General features: G+C 46.1%; 1 protein-coding gene and 1 pseudogene across 1 annotated transcript in view; one reads left to right on the top strand and one right to left on the bottom strand.

Annotated features, from left to right (window-relative positions):
* The window catches only part of ZNF600 (zinc finger protein 600), a 99,594-nt gene that overhangs the window by 17,925 nt on the left and 62,000 nt on the right, over window positions 1–19,669 (top strand). The window contains exon 3 of the mRNA XM_074024492.1: window positions 7,578–7,659. Coding sequence (XP_073880593.1) covers window positions 7,645–7,659 — 15 coding nt within the window. The 5' untranslated portion in view covers window positions 7,578–7,644. The remainder of the gene's footprint in view (window positions 1–7,577; window positions 7,660–19,669) is intronic.
* On the bottom strand, window positions 2,481–3,737 carry LOC102135403 (14-3-3 protein epsilon pseudogene; annotated as a pseudogene).

The following is a 19,669-nucleotide window of genomic DNA, read 5'->3' as shown; positions in this document are numbered from 1 at the left end:
TTTGGATGAGTTTGATTTATTTTGCTATTTCATTGCTCTGGCTAGGACAGCCAGTATTGATTGAATAGAAGGGGTGAGAGCATTCTTGCATCATGTGAGATCCTACAGGAAAAGCATTCCATTTTCCCCGATTGGTTATTTCTGCATTGGTCATTTCATGGATGGTCTTTCTATTGTCGAGGTAAATTTTCTTCTGTATCTATTTTATTTAGGATTTCCATGATGACTGGATGTTGAATTTTGTGAAATGCTTTTTCTTCGTCTACTGAGATGATGTGATTTTCATGTTTCATTCTGTTCAAGTGGTATATCTCATTGATTTGCTTGAATATGTTGAACCATCCTTGCATCTCAGAAATAAGTGGTACTTGCATATCTACAATCCTTTTTATATCCTCTTGAATACAGTTTGCTAGTACAAGGGGTCTTCAGGAAGTTCATGGAAAAATACATATTATGAGAAAATTGTGCGTGATGTCGCATTTTCTGCACCAAAATAAACTGGTACAAGCTTGAGCCCAGGAGGTAGAGGCTGCAGGGAGCCATGATCATGCCACTGTACTCCAGCGTGGGTGACAGAGCGAGATAGTGTCTCAAGAAATCAATATGGTGAAATTTGGGTAGAGGAACAATGAAATCATTGATGCTTTATGAAAAGGTTATGGAGACGATGCCCAAAAGAAATCACTAGTTTGTAAATGGATAACTCATTTTAAGTTGGGACATGACAGTGTTGATTAAAATATAGAAATTAGCTTGGTGTGGCGAGTGCCTGTAACACAGCTACTCGGGAGGCTGAGGTAGAAGAATGACTTTAATTTGGGGACCAGAGGTTGCAGTGAGCCGAGATCACGCAACTGCACTCCAGCTGGGCAACAGCAAGATTCTGTCTCAAAAGTAAAATAAAGTAAAATAAAATAAAATAAAATAAATAAAAATAAAACCGCTTCTCAAATAAGCTTTGGTATAATCTTAGGAGGTAACATCATTGTTTTGCAACTATAATATGTGTTCAAAATATTCTTCTATGACCCCACATTTCATTAGATATGTTTTTTAACCATTTTAAAACTGATTTTCTCTGAAATTTAATGTGTTCAGTTTGCCTGAGGACTGCATGCTTTCTAGTCTGTATCATAATTGGAAACATTTTCTGGTACCTTATAAATCATTTTAGTTTGTTTCAATGTGTACTTGATAAAGATATGAAGGAACTTTTTCTTTATGCTGACATCAAAATTTAGCTGAAGTAGCCTATTATTCCATTTTCTTTGTTCATGTCATCTGATTAAATGGTGAGCTGTGAGCTGCTAAGTGAATGTTCCCTTCAAGTTTCTCTGGTCCATAGTATTCTTTGCAGATGTTGAAGGATGGGCAGGATTGACTTGGAACCTTGTTCCAGCAGAGCGCATGTGTTCATGAAGAAAACATTTGCTCAGATCTCCTTTGTACCGCTGCCTCTCTTTCAGTGTTTTAAACACCTATAGCTATGTGTTCCCAATCGTGTTTATTTTGAAGATATTACTATCATTTTTTCTGAGAAAATAGTTACATGTTTAGGATTCATACCATCAGAACCTTAGATGTTGAAAGAGATACTTCATTTGCTCAAGTGTATAAAATTGTCCTGGAATTTTTTTTTTTCCTTTTTCTGAGACAGAGTGTCACTAGGTCATCCATGCTTTTTTTTGTTTTGTTTTGTTTTGTTTTGTTTTTTTTGTTTGTTTGTTTTTGAGACGGAGTCTCGCTCTGCCGCCCAGGCTGGAGTGCAGTGGCCGGATATCAGCTCACTGCAAGCTCCGCCTCCCGGGTCCACGCCATTCTCCTGCCTCAGCCTCCCGGTAGCTGGGACTACAGGCGCCCGCCACCGCGCCCGGCTAAGTTTTTGTATTTTTAGTAGAGACGGGATTTCACTGTGTTAGCCAGGATGGTCTCGATCTCCTGACCTCGTGATCCGCCCATCTCGGCCTCCCAAAGTGCTGGGATTATAGGCTTGAGCCACTGCGCCCGGCCGCTTGAAACATTTTTTACAACAAAACCATTACAACAAACTCTCTCCTCAAACAACCTCTAACCATCTCAAGCTAACACCCAATTACTTTCAAACATTGGTATAAAATGCAGTTTTAGCCATTAGAAAAATAGAAACCAATATCACTTATGTCTCTATGGTGTGATTAACCTCTCTCTTAGGTGCTTGCCTCACCTAGAGGTCTAATGGCTTTCAAATGTCATTTCCATTTCTAGCAGTGATTTTGCCACATCTGGCACGGAGACAACACAGTAACGGTGAAGAAGCCTGTATGTAGTTCGGTTAGTGTCTTAAAGAACCTAAAATCTGGGACCAGTAAAATCCACAGAAATTCACTCTCACCTTTAAGAACTTTTGAAAACTGTTAAAACCAAACCAAACCAAACCCAACAGGGCAGGAACCAAATTCTGAGACCAAATGTAAAAGTCAGATTTAGTGGTTCTTGGTGACAGTGGGGAGTTTCCAAGGGGTGGAATTGGGAGGACTCGGGTGGTCACAGATAGTTTCTCTTGTTGGCTTCTATGGCTCACTAATTTGAGTCTTTATGGCTCACAATTTGAGTCTTCCACATCCTGCAGAGCTTCTTTATTCTGTTCTTCTCTGTCACCCTGCATGTCCGAAGTACATAGTGTCAGATTATCACGAAACAACTGCATGATAAGTGTAGAGTCCTTATAGCTTACTCCACTCAGCATATCCAGTTCTGCAATGCATCATCCAAAGCTGCCTTTGCCAACCTGCGGCATGGTCGGGGGAATTAAGAATTTCCTAGTAGAATATAAAACAATCGAGAGCAAGACCTAAGCGCATAGGACGTGTTGGTGGAAGTTCTGTCAATGCAGTATCACTAGCAGCTTTATCAGCCACTAGACTATTCTCCGCAGCCTCCTTCCTGTCATTTCCTGTGGCAAACTCTGCCAGATACATGTGTAGTCCCCTTTCATTTTATAATAGAAAACCTTGGACTTGCCAGTGTTAGCTGCTGGAATGAGGGGTTTGTCCGGCACATCCAGAATGTCACAACAGATTAATGTTAGCTCAGTCTCAAATATTTGCTGATATCCCCAAATCATTCCTAGGCTGTCTTCTCCTCCCTTGTTTTCTTCTTCCTGTTCAATGCAGCTGCTTATTCTCCAGGAGGCCTTTATAGCTCCAATCACATTCTTACATGCAATAGAGAGAAGGTTTCTTTCTCCAACAGTCAGTTCCACATGCATCCCTGCTACTGTCTTCATGGACTCTTCCTGACAGTGGCTCCAGCAGGGTCTGCACTACGGATGGAAGCGGATAGTGTCTCCAGACTTCCTTTTTTTTTTTTTTTTGCTTGAGGACAGAGTCTTGCTCTGTTGCCCAGGCTGGAGTGCAGTGGTCAAGGGGGCCAGCCCATCCACACCTGTGTGTGTTTCTTATCAGGCTGGATGAGAGACTGAGAAAAGAAATAAGAGACAGAGACAAAGTATAGAGAAAGAACAGTGGGCCCAGGGGACCAGCGCTCAGCATACGGAGGACCCACACCAGCACTGGAGATGGTAGAGACAAGGGTCTCCATCTCAGAGATGGGATGATCACTATCTCTACCATCTCAGAGAGGGGGATGTGGCAGGACAATAGGGTAATGGGGGAAAAAGTCAGCAGGAAAACGTGAACAAAGATCTCTGGTCATAAATAAGTTTAGGCCGGGCGCGGTGGCTCAAGCCTGTAATCCCAGCACTTTGGGAGGCCGAGGCGGGTGGATCACGAGGTCAGGAGATGGAGACCATCCTGGCTAACATGGTGAAACCCCGTCTCTACTAAAAATACAAAAAACTAGCCGGGCGTGGTGGCGGGCGCCTGTAGTCCCAGCTACTCGGAGGCTGAGGCGGGAGAATGGCGTGAACCCGGGAGGCGGAGCTTGCAGTGAGCCGAGATCGCGCCACTGCACTCCAGCCTGGGCGACACAGCGAGACTCCGTCTCAAAAAAATAAATAAATAAAATAAATAAATAAATAAATAAATAAATAAATAAATAAGTTTAAGGACAGGTGCTGTGCTTTGATGTGCACGTATAAAAACATCTCGGTGCAGTAAAGAGCAGTATTGCCTCCAGCATGTCTCATCTCCAGCCAGAAGGTGGTTTTCTCCTATCTCAGTGAATAGAACATGCAATCGGGTTTTACACCGAGACATTTTATTCCCAGGGACGAGCAGGAGACAGATGCCTTCGTCTTATCTCAACTGCAAAGAGGCCTTCCTCTTTCACTCATTCTCCTCAGCACAGACCACTTACGGATGCCAGGCTGGGGGACAGTCAGGTCTTTCCCTTCCCATGAGGCCATATTTCAGGCTATCACATGGGGAGAAACCTTGGACAATACCTGGCTTTCCTGGGCAGAGGTCCCTGTGGCCTTCCGCAGTGTATTGTGTCCCTGGGTACTCGAGATAGAGAATGGCGATGACTTTTACCAAGCATACTGCCTTCAAGCACTTTTTTAACAAAGCACATCCTGCACAGCCCTAAATCCATTAAACCTTGAGTCAACACAGCACATGTCTCTGCAAGCACAGGGTTGGGGCTAGGGTTACAGATTAACAGCATCTCAAGGCAGAAGAATTTCTTTTAGTACAAAACAAAATGGAGTCTCTTATGTCTACTTTTCTCTACATAGACACAGTAACAGTCTGATCTCTCTTTCTTTTCCCCACACAGTGGCATGATCTTGGCTCACTGCAGCCTCCCCATCCTGGGTTTAAGCAATTCTCCTGCCTCAGCCTCCGAGTAGCTGGGATTACAGGCACATGCTGCCACACCCAGCTAATTTTTGTATTTTTAATAGAGGCGGGGTTTCACCACGTTGTCCAGGATGGTCTTGATCTCTTGATCTTGTGATTCAACCCCTTGGCCTCCCAAAGTGCTGGGATTACAAGCATGAGTCACTGCGCCCGGCCTTAACTCGAATTTTAAATGGATTCCAGTCCTCCAGAAGTGAAAAAAAAAAAAAAAAAAGCAAAAGATGAGCAAAAACAGCGGATTAGACTCAAATCACCTTGAACTTTATCATCTCACAGCTTTAACCCACCTACACGGCTCCATGTTCCCTGCAGGCCTCTCCCCTGAGCCCTACAGTCCTGTGTCCAGTTCTCTCCTCTCTCTGCTGGGACATCAAACAGGCATCTCCGCCTTCACGTGTCCATAAGTGTCTTCCTAAACTCCCAAACATTCCCTTGCAGTCCTACACGTCTCAGATGAGGGTGACTGTGTACCTCTGGGGACTTAGTCAGACATGACAGCACGTATTTAAAATATGGGAGATAAATTATATTATTTGTAAGTTTTGTAATTTATAATGTAAAGAGAAATTAGTATGTATTCATGAAAGGACTGGGAAGATACATCACTTCTAAAATTCTTTTGTGTGTGTATGTGTGTCTGTGTGTGTGTCTGTGTGTGTGTGTATGTGTGTGTGTATGTGTGTGTGTGTGCTGGAGTTTGGCTCTTCTCACCCAGGCTGTAGTGCAGTGGCTTGATCTCTGTAGGCAGAGGATTACCCAGGTGCCGAGGCAAGAGAATGAAGGCACAAACTGTTTCAGTATAATAGAGAAAATAGTTAGAATAAGAATAGTCGTAATACAAATTAGATACAGAGATGATCATGGACAATTATCAATCATTATTAATTGTTAGCTTTTAACATTACTCTTTGTTGCATTACTAATATAACCTAGGAATAACCAGTGGGTAGAGGGTCAGGTGCTGAAGGGACATTGTGAGAAGTGACCTAGAAGGCAAGAGGTGAGCCCTCTGTCATGCCCACATCAGGGCCGCGTGAGGGTTCCTTGGTGAAGCGGTAACGCCAGTGTCCGGGAAGGCACCTGTTACTTAGCAGACCCCGAAAGGGAGTCTCCTTTCCTTGGAGGAGTCAGGGAACATTACTCTACCAGCTCCTTGTGGAAGGCTGGATATTATCCAGGCCTGCCCGCAGTCACCCGGAGGCCTAAACCCCTGCCTGTGGTGCTTCAGTGGTCACGCTCCTTGTCCACTTTCATGTTCCTCACATATTCCTGGTTCCTCTTTGGAGTTTGTAGTAGATAGTGGTAGAAGAAATAGTGAAAGTCTTAAAGTCTTTGATCTTTCTTATAAGTGCATAGAAGAAAACGCTGATATATGCTGCCTTCTCTCTGCTTCAGCTACCTAAAAGGGAAGGGACCCCTGTCCTGTGATCATGTGACTTGCTTCACCTTGTCAATCACTTAGAAGACTCACCCTCCTTACCCTGCCCCCTTGTCTTGTATGCAATAAATATCAGCATGCCCAGCCGTTCGGGGCCACTACCGGTCTCCACGTCTTGATGGTAGTGGTCCCCTGCGCCCAGCTGCTTTCTCTTTATCTCTTTGTCCTGGGTCTTTATTTATGACAATCTCTCATCTCCGCACACGGGGAGAACACCCGCTAAGCCCCGTAGTGCTGGACCCTATAGATCTCAATTCACTGCAACCTCCTTCTGCCGGGTTCAAGCAGGGAGGTGGCTTCCAGGTCACAGATAAATGAGGCACAAATGGTTGCAATCTTTTGAGTTTCTTTTTCTTTTTTTTTTTTTTTTGAGATGAAGTCTCATTTTGTTGCCTAGGCTGCAGTGCAGTGGCGCGATCTCAGCTCATTGCATCTGCCTCCCAAAGTGCTGGGATTACAGGCATGAGCCACGTTCTGGGCCCTTCTTTTGAGTTTCTGATTAGCCTTTCGAAGGAGGCACTCAGATACGCATCTATATCAGGGAGCAAAGGGGTGACTTTGAATAGAAGGCCAGTCTGGTTCCCTAAGTGGCTCCCAGCTTGACTTCTCCCTTTTACTTAATGATTTGGGGGCTTGAAGATTTATTTCCTTTCACACAGCCCATCATTCATCCCACCTCTGGTGCACGTTGCTTGTTCTATGTGATTAGTTTTGTGCCTTTGCCATCCACTGTCTGGATCCTGGTGAGAACAAGGCCCTAAGGGAAGAGCAGAACCAGAACGTGGGGCTGTGCTGGGCTCGCTGCCTCTGAGTGGAGCTCAACCCTGGCTTCACATTAGACTGCAGAGCATTTTGCAAATAGAGCATTTGTGCTGCTTTACTGGGATTCTTATTCTGAAGGGCTGGAGTCCACCCTCAGTAATAGCTGCAGTGGCCCAGGTGCTTGTCATCTGTGCGCAGCATTGAGCATCGAAGCTCTGTGTCCCCCGTTTCTGAGGGCTGAGCTCAGCCTGTGATCCACAGAGATGAGGGGCTGTCCTCTGGATGGGGTTTGGTCAGGGATGGGTCTGTATCCTGAAGGGGAGATCAGTCCAGCCCAGCACCCCGCTGCTGCCTCGTGTGTGGGGGCTTCTCCAGGAGGGGAGTGAGATCTGAAGACCGGGGTCAAACGTACACTTACAGGTCTTCCTGTGGGGCTTTCTTATCTCTGCATGGTCTCTGGTGCAGTGGGCAGTGGGGACCATCTTTCTACAGGGTGAGGTCTCCCCTGTTCATGTGTTTTTGTCACGGGAAGGGAGTGAGTCATTTCTAACATGAAGTCTTTTTTTCACATACAGGATTGATTTCTAAAGACTCAGGTTACGTGAGGAAGCAGCTGAGAAGAGGAAAGGAAAGGAGGCAGGCATGGCCCTTCCTCAGGTGAAGTGATGTTCCTCTGGGGATTAATCTGTCTCTCTCCTTTCTGAAATGCCAGGTGTTGTAGTAGCCAGTCTTTTCTGAGTCTGAAGCATTTCCTCTCACCTGCTCTGAGATTCCATCTCCTGTGACCCAGTGACATGAACTTGGGAAGAGGCTCCACTGGGCATGGTCCTGGGAAGGGCTCACACCCAGACATGGATGGACACGGGGTGTGGGCCCCGTGGTGTCAGTGCTGCTGGGCAGCCTGGATTGTTCAGGGGCCACATCTGGATGTCAGCTCTTCGTGGACCAGATCAGAGAAATACTTATTAAATACATACATTAATGTGTACAGATAGCTGGTAGATTCTGGAAAAGGAGACCAATAAGGGGAGATATTGTGTATGTGATTTGGTAATGCATATTGTATGTATGCATATTGTATCTGATTTGGTAATGCATATTTGGTAATGCATACACTAGTAGATCAATATGTCTCTGACTTCAGACTTTTTTTTTTTTTTTTTTTTAAGAAACAGGATGTTGGTCTGGGTGTGTTGGCTGACGCCTGTAATCTCAGCACTATAGGAGGCCAAGGCGGGTGGATCCCTTGAGATCGGGAGATTGAGACCAGCCTGGCCCACGTGGTGAAACCTCATCTCTACTAAAAGTATAAAAATGAGTTGGGGGTGCTGGCGCATGCCTGTAATCTCAGCTACTCAAGAGGCTGAGGCGGGAGAATCACTTGAATCTGGGAGATGGAGGTCACAGAAAGCCATGATTGTGCCACTGCACTCCAGCCTGGGCAACAGAGCGAGACTCCATCTCTAAAAAATAAAGGAGAGGCCGGGCGCAGTGGCTCAAGCCTGTAATCCCAGCACTTTGGGAGGCCGAGGCGGGTGGATCACGAGGTCAGGAGATCGAGACTATCCTGGCTAACATGGTGAAACCCCGTCTCTACTAAAAATACAAAAAACTAGCCGGGCGTGGTGGCGGGCGCCTGTAGTCTCAGCTACTTGGGAGGCTGAGGCGGGAGAATGGCGTGAACCCGGGAGGCGGAGCTTGCAGTGAGCCGAGATCACGCCACTGCACTCCAGCCTGGGAGACACAGCGAGACTCCGTCTCAAAAAAATAAATAAAAATAAAAATAAAAAATAAAAAATAAAGGAGAGAGAGAGAAAATGTCGCTCTGTGGCTTAGTTCTGGAGTACAATGGCACAATTTAGAGTTTACAGCGACCTGAAATTCCTGGGCTCAAGTAATCCCCACTTTAGTCTCCCAAAGAGCTTGAGTGATAGGCATGTGTCACCACATGTGGCTAATTGTTTTATTTATTTATTTAGAGATGGAGTCTCGCTTTGTTGCCCAAGCTGGAGTGCAGTGACAGGATCTCAGCTGACTGCAACATCCGCCTCCTGGGTTCAAGCAATTCTCCCGCGTCAGCCTCCTGAGTAGCTGGGATTACAGGCGCCCGCCACCATGACTGACTAATTTTTTTGTATTCTTAGTGGAGATCGGGTTTCCCCATATTGGTCAGGCTGGTCGGGAACTCCTGACCTTGCGTTTTTTCACCTCAGCCTCCCATAGTGCTGGGATTACGGGCCTGAGCCACCGTGCCCAGCTAGACTCTGCACTTTTAATGACTTGGAATGGAATGGAAAGTGGAGATACACAGCAGTGGAACAGGATGCTTTTTCACATCATTGATTTTACTTATTTATTTATTTATTTTTAGTTCAGTTTCAATCTGTCACTCAGGCTGGAGTGCAATAGTGGGATTTTTTCTCACTGTGGCCTCTGCCTCCTGGATTACAGTGATTCTTTTGCCTGAACCCCTTGAGTAGCTGGGATTAGAGGTGCACACCACCACGCATGTAACGCTGCGATGTGATGCGTGTGCGTGAATACATGGATGGATAAGCCCATGGTTTATGTAGAAAACACAACCTTTGCAGTAAGTTTTTTTTTTTATAATAATTGTAATGATTTTAAGATTTTTTTCATTGTTGTCAACTGTCACAACAATGAGTTAATAGTAAGAAGGGGCCGGGCATGGTGGCTTATGCCTGTAATCCCAGCACTTTGGGAGGCCGATGCTGGTGGTCAGGAGTTCAAGACCAGCCTGACCAAAATGGTGAAACCCTGTCTCTACTACAAATACAAAATTTAGGATGGGTGCGGTAGCTCACGCCTGTAATCCCAGCAATTTTGGAGGCTGAGGTGGGCAGATCACGAGTCAAGAGATCGAGACCATCCTGGCTAACACGGTGAAACCCCATCTCTAATAAAAATGCAAAAAAAATTAGCCAGGCCTGGTGGCGGGCACCTGTAGTCCCAGCTACTCAGGAGGCTGAGGCAGGAGAATGGCGTGAACCTGGGAGGTGGAACTTGCAGTGAGCCGAGATTGTGCCACTGCACTTCAGCCTGATCAACAGAGTAAGACTCCGTCTCAAAAAAACAAAAACAAAAACAAAAATAAATACAAAATATAGCCAGGCCCAGTGGCAGGCACCTGTAATCCCAGCTACTCGGGAGGCTGAGATGAGAGAATTGCTTGAACCTGTGCGGCAGGGGTTGCAGTGATCTGAGATCATGCCACTGCACTCCAGCCTGGGCAATAGAGTCACACTGCATCTCAAAAATAAAGAAAAAAGAAACAAAAACTGTCATTATTATTGTTATTACAGGCATGAGCCACTGTGCTTGGCCTGGCTCTGTTTTCACAGACACATCTCTACCTACTCAGCCAGGGGATCCTTCTTCATGGCGAAGGTCTCCTTCATTGCTGTACTCCTCATAGAGTTTACTCATTTTTGTGTGTGTGTATGAAATTCTGGAATCTACACAAGGCATATTTTTGAGTACATGCTTGAAACTAGAAATCAGAGGCCATTTAATTTAAGAGATGTAAAACTGCTTTCACCTCAGGCCACCATACTGCTGCTTTTTTGGATCTCGTTGATTCTTGTCCCTTGCCTGTATTGTAATTTGCTTAGTTAACCTTGGGTCAATATTTTACCATCTGCTAAATTAATTCCACTTTCCTCCAAGCTGAAGATTTGGTCTATCCTAGTGGAATTCTATTACCACAGACATGCATGCACAAAGTTCACTCCTACATGCCCATTAATTCCTGCTGTCCACCCTTCCCTTCCTTTCCTGGCCTTGCCTCACATGGTACATTGATCTGGATGCAAATCCCAGCCTATTGATTTTGTAATGCTGAACACCCCAATTTCCCCGTGAGCCCCTCTCCTCCAACACTACTCTCACTGAGTAAGTCAAGACCTTATTCATCCACTGGACAAAATTATAGGAGGCTGCCTGAATCAATGTGCAGGGCATGATGACTCAGCACATGGTCCATGAGTGATGACTTAGCACCACTGTCAGCAGCACAGCTCAGCCCTTGTGTCCCAGCTCAGCCCTGTGTCCCCCTTGTAGTATTTCATTCTCTTCTCCTTGTATTTTTTGTGACTGGTTATTTTCTGTACTTCCTTGGTGCACTATTGTGCTTAAAAACATGTCGTGGTATCCTTCAGGCCCAGGATCAAGTTTGTCCTTCCCTCACTGTATGTGCAAATTGAGGTCATGTACATGAACACTGTGGGCCTGCTGTACTTATTTGAGAAATAATGTTAATTTGTCTCCAGATTTTTTTTTTTTTTTGAGATGGAGTTTTGCTCTTGTTGCCCAGGCTGGAGTGCAGTGGTGCAATCTCGGCTCACCACAACCTCTGCCCTGCCCCGCCCCCACCCTTCAAACAAATTCCCTGCCTGAGGCTCCCAAGTAGCCGGGATCACAGGCATGTGCCAACACGCCCAGCTAATTTTATATTCGAAGTAGAGACAGGGTTTTTCCATGTCAGACTGCTCTCGAACTTCCGACCTCAGGTGATCCACCTGCCTAGGTCTTCCAAAGTGTTGGGATTATAAGCCTGAGCCGTTGCGCCCCGCTGCCTCCAGGTTTTTAAAACAAGCTAGTGCTATTAGATGGCTTCACACATTGCAGCTTTTATAAGACGAGCTGTAAACTGCCTTTGTGTAATAAGAGTTGTCAGCCTTCAGTGATGCTGATGATGACATGCTCCTTTTCCAGTCTCCGTCATTTCACTGTCCTATCAGTAATAGCTTAGACTGCCTGGCCACGGTGGCTCACGCCTCTAATCCCAGCACTTTGGGAGGCTGAGGTCGGTAGATTGTTTGAGGTCAGGAGTTTGAGACCAGTCAGTCCAACATGGTGAATCCTCGAATCTACTGAACACACAAAAGATGGCTGGGTGCGGTGGCTCAAATTTGTAATCCCGGTACTTTGGGAGGTAAAGACGGGCAGATCACCTGAGGTGAGGAGTTCGAGACCAGCCTGGCCAACATGGTAAAACCCCATCTCTACTACAAATACAAAAATTAGCTGGGTGTGGTGGCACTTGCCTGAAATCCCACCTACATGGGAGGTTGAGACAGCAGAATAACTTGAACCCAGGAGGCGGAGGTTGCAGTGAGCCAAGATCAGGCCATTGCAGTCTGCCTGGGCAACAAGAGTGAAACTCTTTCTCAAAAATTAAAAAAATAAATAAATAAATAAAAGCACTGGTCCTATTCATGAGTAGTTAACACCCATGACCAAATTATCTCAAAGGCTCCATCTGTAGGAACATCCTATTGGAGAATAAGAACTCTGAACATGGCTTTTGGCCAATATGAACATTCAGACCTGGGAGCCTGCATCTTTTTTTTTTTTGAGACGGAGTCTCGCGCTGTCACCCAGGCTGGAGTGCAGTGGCCGGATCTCAGCTCACTGCAAGCTCCGCCTCCCGGGTTCACGCCATTCTCCTGCCTCCGCCTTCCGAGTAGCTGGGACTACAGGCGTCGGCCACCCCGGCCGGCTAGTTTTTGGTATTTTTTAGTAGAGACGGGGTTTCACCGTGTTAACCAGGATGGTCTTGATCTCCTGACCTCGTGATCCGCCCGTCTCGGCCTCCCAAAGTGCTGGGATTACAGGCTTGAGCCACCGCGCCCGGCCGTTGCATCTTTTCTTTAATGTTTTTATTGTACAATTTGTTTTATACTATGTTTTCTCTGATCCCAGTTTAACAGTTTTCCCAGTACACATTCTATGTTTCATATCTTATGCATAGTGAACTAGATAACTAAGGGAAATGGGTATATATAGAATTGCTGTATTGCCTGGCTGTTATTTAACTGTAGTTGTGACATCATTATTGAACCCTTTGACACTGTTAGTCGGTCCTTTTTTTCTTTTTTGAGATGAAGTCTCTCCCTGTTACCCAGGCTGGAGTGCAATTGCATGATCTTGGCTCAGTGCAACCTCTGCCTCCTGGGTTCAAATGACACACTCCACTCATTAATGTCACAAAGTGCTGCCAGGTGCAGTGTCTCATGCCTGTAATCCTGGGACTTTGGGAGGCTGAGTTGGGTGGATCACTTGAGGTCAGGAGTTCGAGACCAGCATGGCCTACATGGTGAAACCTTCTCTCTACTAAAAATGCAGTAATTAACCATGCATGGTGCAGCACGCCTGTAATCCCAGATACTCAGGAGGCTGAGGCAGGAGAATCGCTTGAACTCAGGAAGTGGAGGTTACATTTATCTGAGATCATGCCATTGCACTCCAGCCTGGGTGACAGAGGAAGACCCTGTCTCAAAAAAATTAAAATACATAAAATAATTTTGAAAAAGTCACGAAGTGCCTGTTTTGCATGGATATTAGTGATATTCCTTGGTGAATTATCCTGTCTCTTTTCTTTCTGAAAAGGCAGGTATTACAGTAGCCAGTCTTTTCTGAGTATGAAGCATCCTGCCTGACACGTTTGCTCGCACTCACCCATGCCTTCTGTCAGTCCCTCTCATCTTCGCTTAAATTCCATCTTCTGGGCCGGATGCGGTGGCTCACGCCTGTAATTGCAGCACTTTGGGAGGTTGAGGCGGGCGGATCACGAGGTCAGGAGATCGAGACCATCCTGGCTAACACGGTGAAATCCCGTCTCTACTAAAAATACAAAAAAATTAGCTGGGAGTGGTGGTGGGCACCTGTAGTCCCAGCTACTCTGGAGGCTGAGGCGGGAGAATGGTGTGAACCCAGGAGGCGGAGCTTACAGTGAGTGGACAGGGAAGACTCTGTCTAAAAAAAAAAAAAATTTTTTTTTCATGTTCTATAACCCAGTGACATGAGTTTCCATAGAGGCTGCACTTGGCATTGTCCTGGGAAGGGCTCACACCAGCCATGGAAGGAGACGGGGTGTGGGCCTCATGGTGTCAGTGCCACTGGGTAGCTGGGATTGTTCAGGTGCCACATTTGGATGCATGTTTAGCTGTGTGTGGACTGGATCCCAGAAACTACCTATGAAAGTCATACATCAATGTGCACCAATATCTCATACAGTCTGGAGAAGGAGACCAATAAAGGGAGATATTTTGTTTATGATTTTGTAATGCATTTGAAGCCAAACTTTTTTTTTTTAAGAGACAGAGTTTTGCTCTGTGGCCCAGTCTGGAGTGCAATGGTACAATTCTAGTTTACAGCAGCCTCGAACTCCTGGTATCAAGTGATCCACACATTACCCTCCCAGGGAGCTAGGATGACAGGCCTATGTCACCATATCTGGCTAATTCTTTCATTTTTTATTGTGTGGCTATGGGGTCTTGCTATTTTGTCCAGGCAGGAGTATGGCAGTGTAGTCAAAGCTCACTATAGTCTCGAGCTCCTGGCCTCAAGTGATTCTCCCATTTCAGCCTCCCAAATTGCTGAGATAACAGATGTGAGACAGCCAGCCTGGCTGGACCCTGCACTTTTTTTCTTTTTTTTTGGTAGGTGAAAATGTAGCCTTGCTCTATTGCCAGGCTGGACTGCAGTGGCATCTCTGTTGGCTCACTGCAACCTCTGGCTCCTGGTTTCAAGTAATTCTCCTGTCTCAGCCACCCAAGTAGCTGGGACTATAGGTGCACACCACCTGGCCCAGCTGAGTTTTTTTTGTTGTTGTTGTTTTTTCAGAGTCTCACTCTGTCACCCAGACTGGAGTGCAATGGCGCGGTCTTGGCTCACTGCAAACTTCACCTCCCGCGTTCAAGCAATTCTCCTACCTCACCCTTCTGAGTAGCTGGGACTACAGGCGTGCGCCACCATACCCGGCTAATATTTGCATTTTCAGTAGAGATGGGGTTTTGCCATGTTGGCCAGGCTGCTCTCAAAATCCTGACCTCATGACCCGCCCACCTCAGCCTCCCAAAGTGCTGGGATTACAGGTGTGAGCCAGCCCACCCAGCGCTAAGTTTTGTACTTTTAGTAGAAACGGGGTTTCACCACATTGGTCAGGCTGGTCTCAAACCTCTGAACTCTGGTGATCCGCCCACCTTGGACTCCCAAAGTGCTGGGATTACAAGCATTTGCCACTGCTCCCAGCCTTGACCCTGCACTTTTAATGACCTGGGATGGAGTGGAAAGCAGAGATAACACCAGTGGAAGAGGATAATTTCTTTTATTATTGCATCTAAAACAGGAAATCGGCCTCCCAAAGTGTTGGGATTACAGGCTTGAGCCACTGCGCCCGGCCAGGGGGGATTCCTTAAATCACTCTCAGCACTTTCATCGAACAGAGACTGTGGTTTTTTGCAGGACCTCTGATAAAGCAGGCATTTTAGGTACAACTCATTATAATTTTGCTCTGACATCAGAGCATAACTTCCTGTTAGAGAAGATGGAGTCATATTCTTCTACGCATTATTATTAAATGTTTCTTTTATGTTAAACATCACACAATGTATATATACATTGTATAGTAAAAGTTCAAAGAAAAGTTCGCTTACGCATCCCCTTTCCTGTCCAGCCTTCCCCCCGTTCCCATGGCTCAACGGGGAATCACTGCTGAGAGTTCTGTGGCAAGTCAGCATAAGTCCTGCAGAAATGTATTCAGTAACCATTATGAGATTTTAGACAAAATTCTCTGATGAATGCGCCTGTCACCCAGACTGGAGTGCAGTGGCACAATCTTGGCTCACTGCAGACTCTTTCTCCCAGGTTCAAGTGATTCTCGTGCCTCAGCCTCCTGAATACCTGGGACTAAAGGTGTGTGCTACCACGCCTGGATAAGTTTTTTGTATTTTTAGTAGAGATGGTGTTTCACCATGTCAGCCAGGGTGGTCTGGCACTCCTAGCCTCAAGTGATCCGTCCTCCTCAACCTCCCAAAGTACTGGGATTACAAGCGTGAGCCACTATGCCTAGCCAAATGACTTTTTTTTGTTGTATGTTTTGTGAGACAGTGTCTCACCCTGTCATCAGGCTGGAGCATAGCAGCACATTGCAACCTCTGCTTTGTGGGTTCAAATGATTCTCTAGCCTCAGCCAACTGAGTAGCTGCGTTACAGGTATGTGCCATCATGCTTGGCTAATGGTTATATTTTTAGTAGGGATAGTGTTTCTCCATATTGACCAGGCTGGTCTCAAACTCCTGGCCTCAAGTGATCCTCCCTCCTCAGCCTCCCAAGTACTGGGATTACATGCGTGAGCCACTGAGCTCGACATGTTAAATGTTTTGTTGCGGTATTTTATCCTGCAAGTCTTAAAATGTTCCACGTTTTCAAGGTAGGAAACAAGATAGCTTGCTGTTTTTCATCCTCCTTGAGCATTTTCTGAATGAAGACACATGAGTCCTTCCCAGTTTTTCACTGTTACCAGGAAACCCACGCTGGCCGCCTGTGAGTGTGCTGACTTCACTACATGTATCTGGAGGGTTCCTGCAGGGGGCGCTATTGAGAAACTGATGGCTTCTTCTAGGATGTGGCATTTCCTCTTTTCTTAGATCTGGGAAGATTCCATCCCTACCCCCACCTGCAAAAGCGCCCTCTCTGAGAACACAGCACCATGTGTCCTGCAGCCTCTGCATTTCAGGCTCAAGCGATCCTCCCAGCTCAGCCTCCCAAGTAGCTGGGACTATAGGTGTGCACCACCATGTCCAGCTAATTTTTGTAGTTTTGGTAGAAACAGGTTTTCAACATGTTGCCCAGGCTTATTTTGAATTTTTAGTCTGATTATTTATAAGTCTCTGTTTTATAAATTTGTGTTTAATTTCTTGGGATCATCCATGTTATCTCTTTGTATATCTGGTTATGGTCTGTTGGAACTTTAGCAGTTCAGAAATCAGCCAGCTTTCATGGTTTTTGGTGTCTGACTTCAGTGAGGAAGGACACTCTCCAATCAGGCTGGCTAGAGATTCCTGAGACCTCTCCAGATTTTTCTCTATTTTCTTTTTTAAAGTTATTTATTTCTTTTTTTGAGATGGAGTCTCTCTATGTCACCCAGGCTAGAGGGCAGTGGCACAATCTCAGCTCACCGCAAACTCTGTCTCCCAGGTTCAAGTGATTCTTCTGTCTCAGCCTCTTGAGTAGCTGGGACTACAGGTGAGCGCCACCACACCTGGCTAATTTTTGTATCTTTGGTAGAGATGGAGTTTTACCATGTTGGCCAGGCTGGTTTCACAGTCCTGACCTCTGGTGATCTGTCCACCTTGGCCTCCCAAAGTGCCGGGATGGCAGGCATGAGCCACTGTGTGCCACCTTTTAAAAAATTTTATTTTTTATTTTTGAGACGGAGTCTCCCTCTGTCACCCAGGCTGGCATGCAGTGGTGCGATCTCAGCTCACTGCATGCTCCACCTCCCGGGTTCATGCCATTCTCTTGCCTCAGCCTCCCAAGTAGCTGGGACTACAGGCGCCCGCCAACACGCCAGGGTAATTTTTGTAATTACAGGAGAGACGGGGTTTCTCCATATTGTTCAGGCTGGTCTCCAACTTCCGACCTCAGGCCATCTGTCCTCCTTCAGTGCCCGGCCTGAAGTGGTATTTTTTAGAGAGTAACTAAACCTTTTTTCAGCTTAATGACCCAGGGATGTATTTCTGAAGGTCTTGGCAGTGCTCCTTGTAAGGCAAACTACAAGGGAGATAGTACCTCTATCTCAGTAGGAAGTTAAGTAATTCAAACATCAAATATTTCAAATTTAAAGCTACAGACATTTAAATAATTCTGAGTCTTGAGAGGAACGTGGTCATGCAACCTGAGTCCAGTGGCATGCAGGTGCGACTTCTAAGAATTTTGCTGACCAGGTGCGGTGGCTCACGCCTGTAATCCCAGCATTTTGGGAGGCTGAGGCTGGCGGATCACTTGAGGTAAGGAATTAGAAACCAGCCTGGTTGCCGGGCGCCGTGGCTCACGCCTGTAATCCCAGCACTTTGGGAGGCTGAGGTGGGCAGATCACGAGTCAGGAGATCGAGACCATCCTGGCTAACATGGTGAAACCCCGTCTCTATGAAAAATGTAAAAAATTAGCCAGGCATAGTGGTGGGCGACTGTAGTCCCAGCTACTCGGGAGACTGAGGCAGGAGAATGGTGTGAACCCGGGAGGCGGAGTTTGCAGTCAGTGAGCCGAGATCGCACCACTGCACTCCAGCCTGGGTGACAGAGCAAGACTCTGTCTCAAAAAAAAAAAAAAAAAAAAAAAAAGAAACCAGCCTGACCAACATGGTGAAACCCCTACTCTACTAAAAAATACAAAAGCATTAGCCAGGCATGGTGGCGTGTGCCTGTATTCCCGGCTACTCAGGAGGCTGAGGCAGGAGAACTGCTTGAACCCTGGAGATGGAGGTTGCAGTGAGACAAGACTGCGCCACTGCACAACAGCCTGGGTGACAGAGCACGATTCCGTACCAAAAAAAAAAAAAAAGTGCAATAGAATTTAGTTTCCTAATATCAATTAAATAAATAAAAAAGCAGTTTACCTGTAAATAATTAGGAAGACTAAGCAGCCCCAGAGATAAGACCTTTTGGCATCATTGTCCCTTGTTCTGGAGTGATAAAGTAACCTTCCTTGAAGTGTATCAATCCGTCACCAATCAGGTTGCTGCAGCCGATGCACTGATCTTGAATGGAAAATGTGATTCTGCTTCTCTGTCTTTCCCTGTGTGTGAAACGTTAACGTCTCTACTTGGGAACAGGGGCCCCCTTCATTTGGAATTGAGGTTTCCAGGTGGCTGTCCTCAAGCTTTGTGTTCACATAAAGTCTATAATTAATCATGTATTCTAAATTTTATTATTTACTGCTGACATCAGTTTCTGTCCGATTGTAGGAGCCTCAACAGAGAGGGCACCTCTCACCATGTTGCAAAACTCACACTTGTCAAAAAGACATGGGTTAGGGTTACTCCCCCTCCCTCAGGATGAAGCTACTTAGCTGACACAGATGGTCACCTCCATTACCAAGTAGAGCCAGGATGAACTGTGTGTGACCAAGGGTGTTGTCAAGTCCTCTTCCCTGAGGACTGATTAGTGTTTTTTTTTTTTTGAGACGGAGTCTCGCTCTGTCGCCCAGGCTGGAGTGCAGTGGCCGGATCTCAGCTCACTGCAAGCTCCACCTCCCGGGTTCACGCCATTCTCCTGCCTCAGCCTCCCGAGTAGCTGGGACTACAGGCGCCCGCCACCTCGCCCGGCTAGTTTTTTTGTATTTTGTAGTAGAGACGGGGTTTCATCGTGTTAGCCAGGATGGTCTTGATCTCCTGACCTCGTGATCCGCCCGTCTCGGCCTCCCAAAGTGCTGGGATTACAGGCTTGAGCCACCGCGCCCGGCCCTGATTAGTGTTTATCTTGAAAACATATACTTAATGGGTTGTACAGAACAGTGAAGATTTTTTCTCTTTTCAGCCTCTCAGGTCTTCGCCTCTATTTCCCATCACATTCTGGTCTAAGGCTTATTTATTAATAAAATGGTTTTTATTTCTTCCTCTTTTGTCGTGAAGATGATTTCTCATTTTGGGGAATATTTTTTAGTTTTTCAATTGTATTTTCTCAACATTTAAAAAACTAAGTAAAGAGTATTTCTTGGGCCAGGCACAGTGGCTCACACCTGTAATCCCAGCACTTTGGGAGGCCGAGGCAGGCGGATCACTCGAAGTCAGGAGTTCTAGACCAGCCTGTCCAACATGGTGAAAGCCCGTCTCTACCCAAACTACAAAAATTAGCCGGGCAT

Source organism: Macaca fascicularis, chromosome 19 (assembly GCF_037993035.2).
Source record: "Macaca fascicularis isolate 582-1 chromosome 19, T2T-MFA8v1.1".
Lineage (NCBI taxonomy): Eukaryota > Metazoa > Chordata > Mammalia > Primates > Cercopithecidae > Macaca > Macaca fascicularis.
The sequence above is the reverse complement of the archived record's forward strand: the minus strand, read 5'-3'. Positions and strand labels throughout refer to the sequence as shown.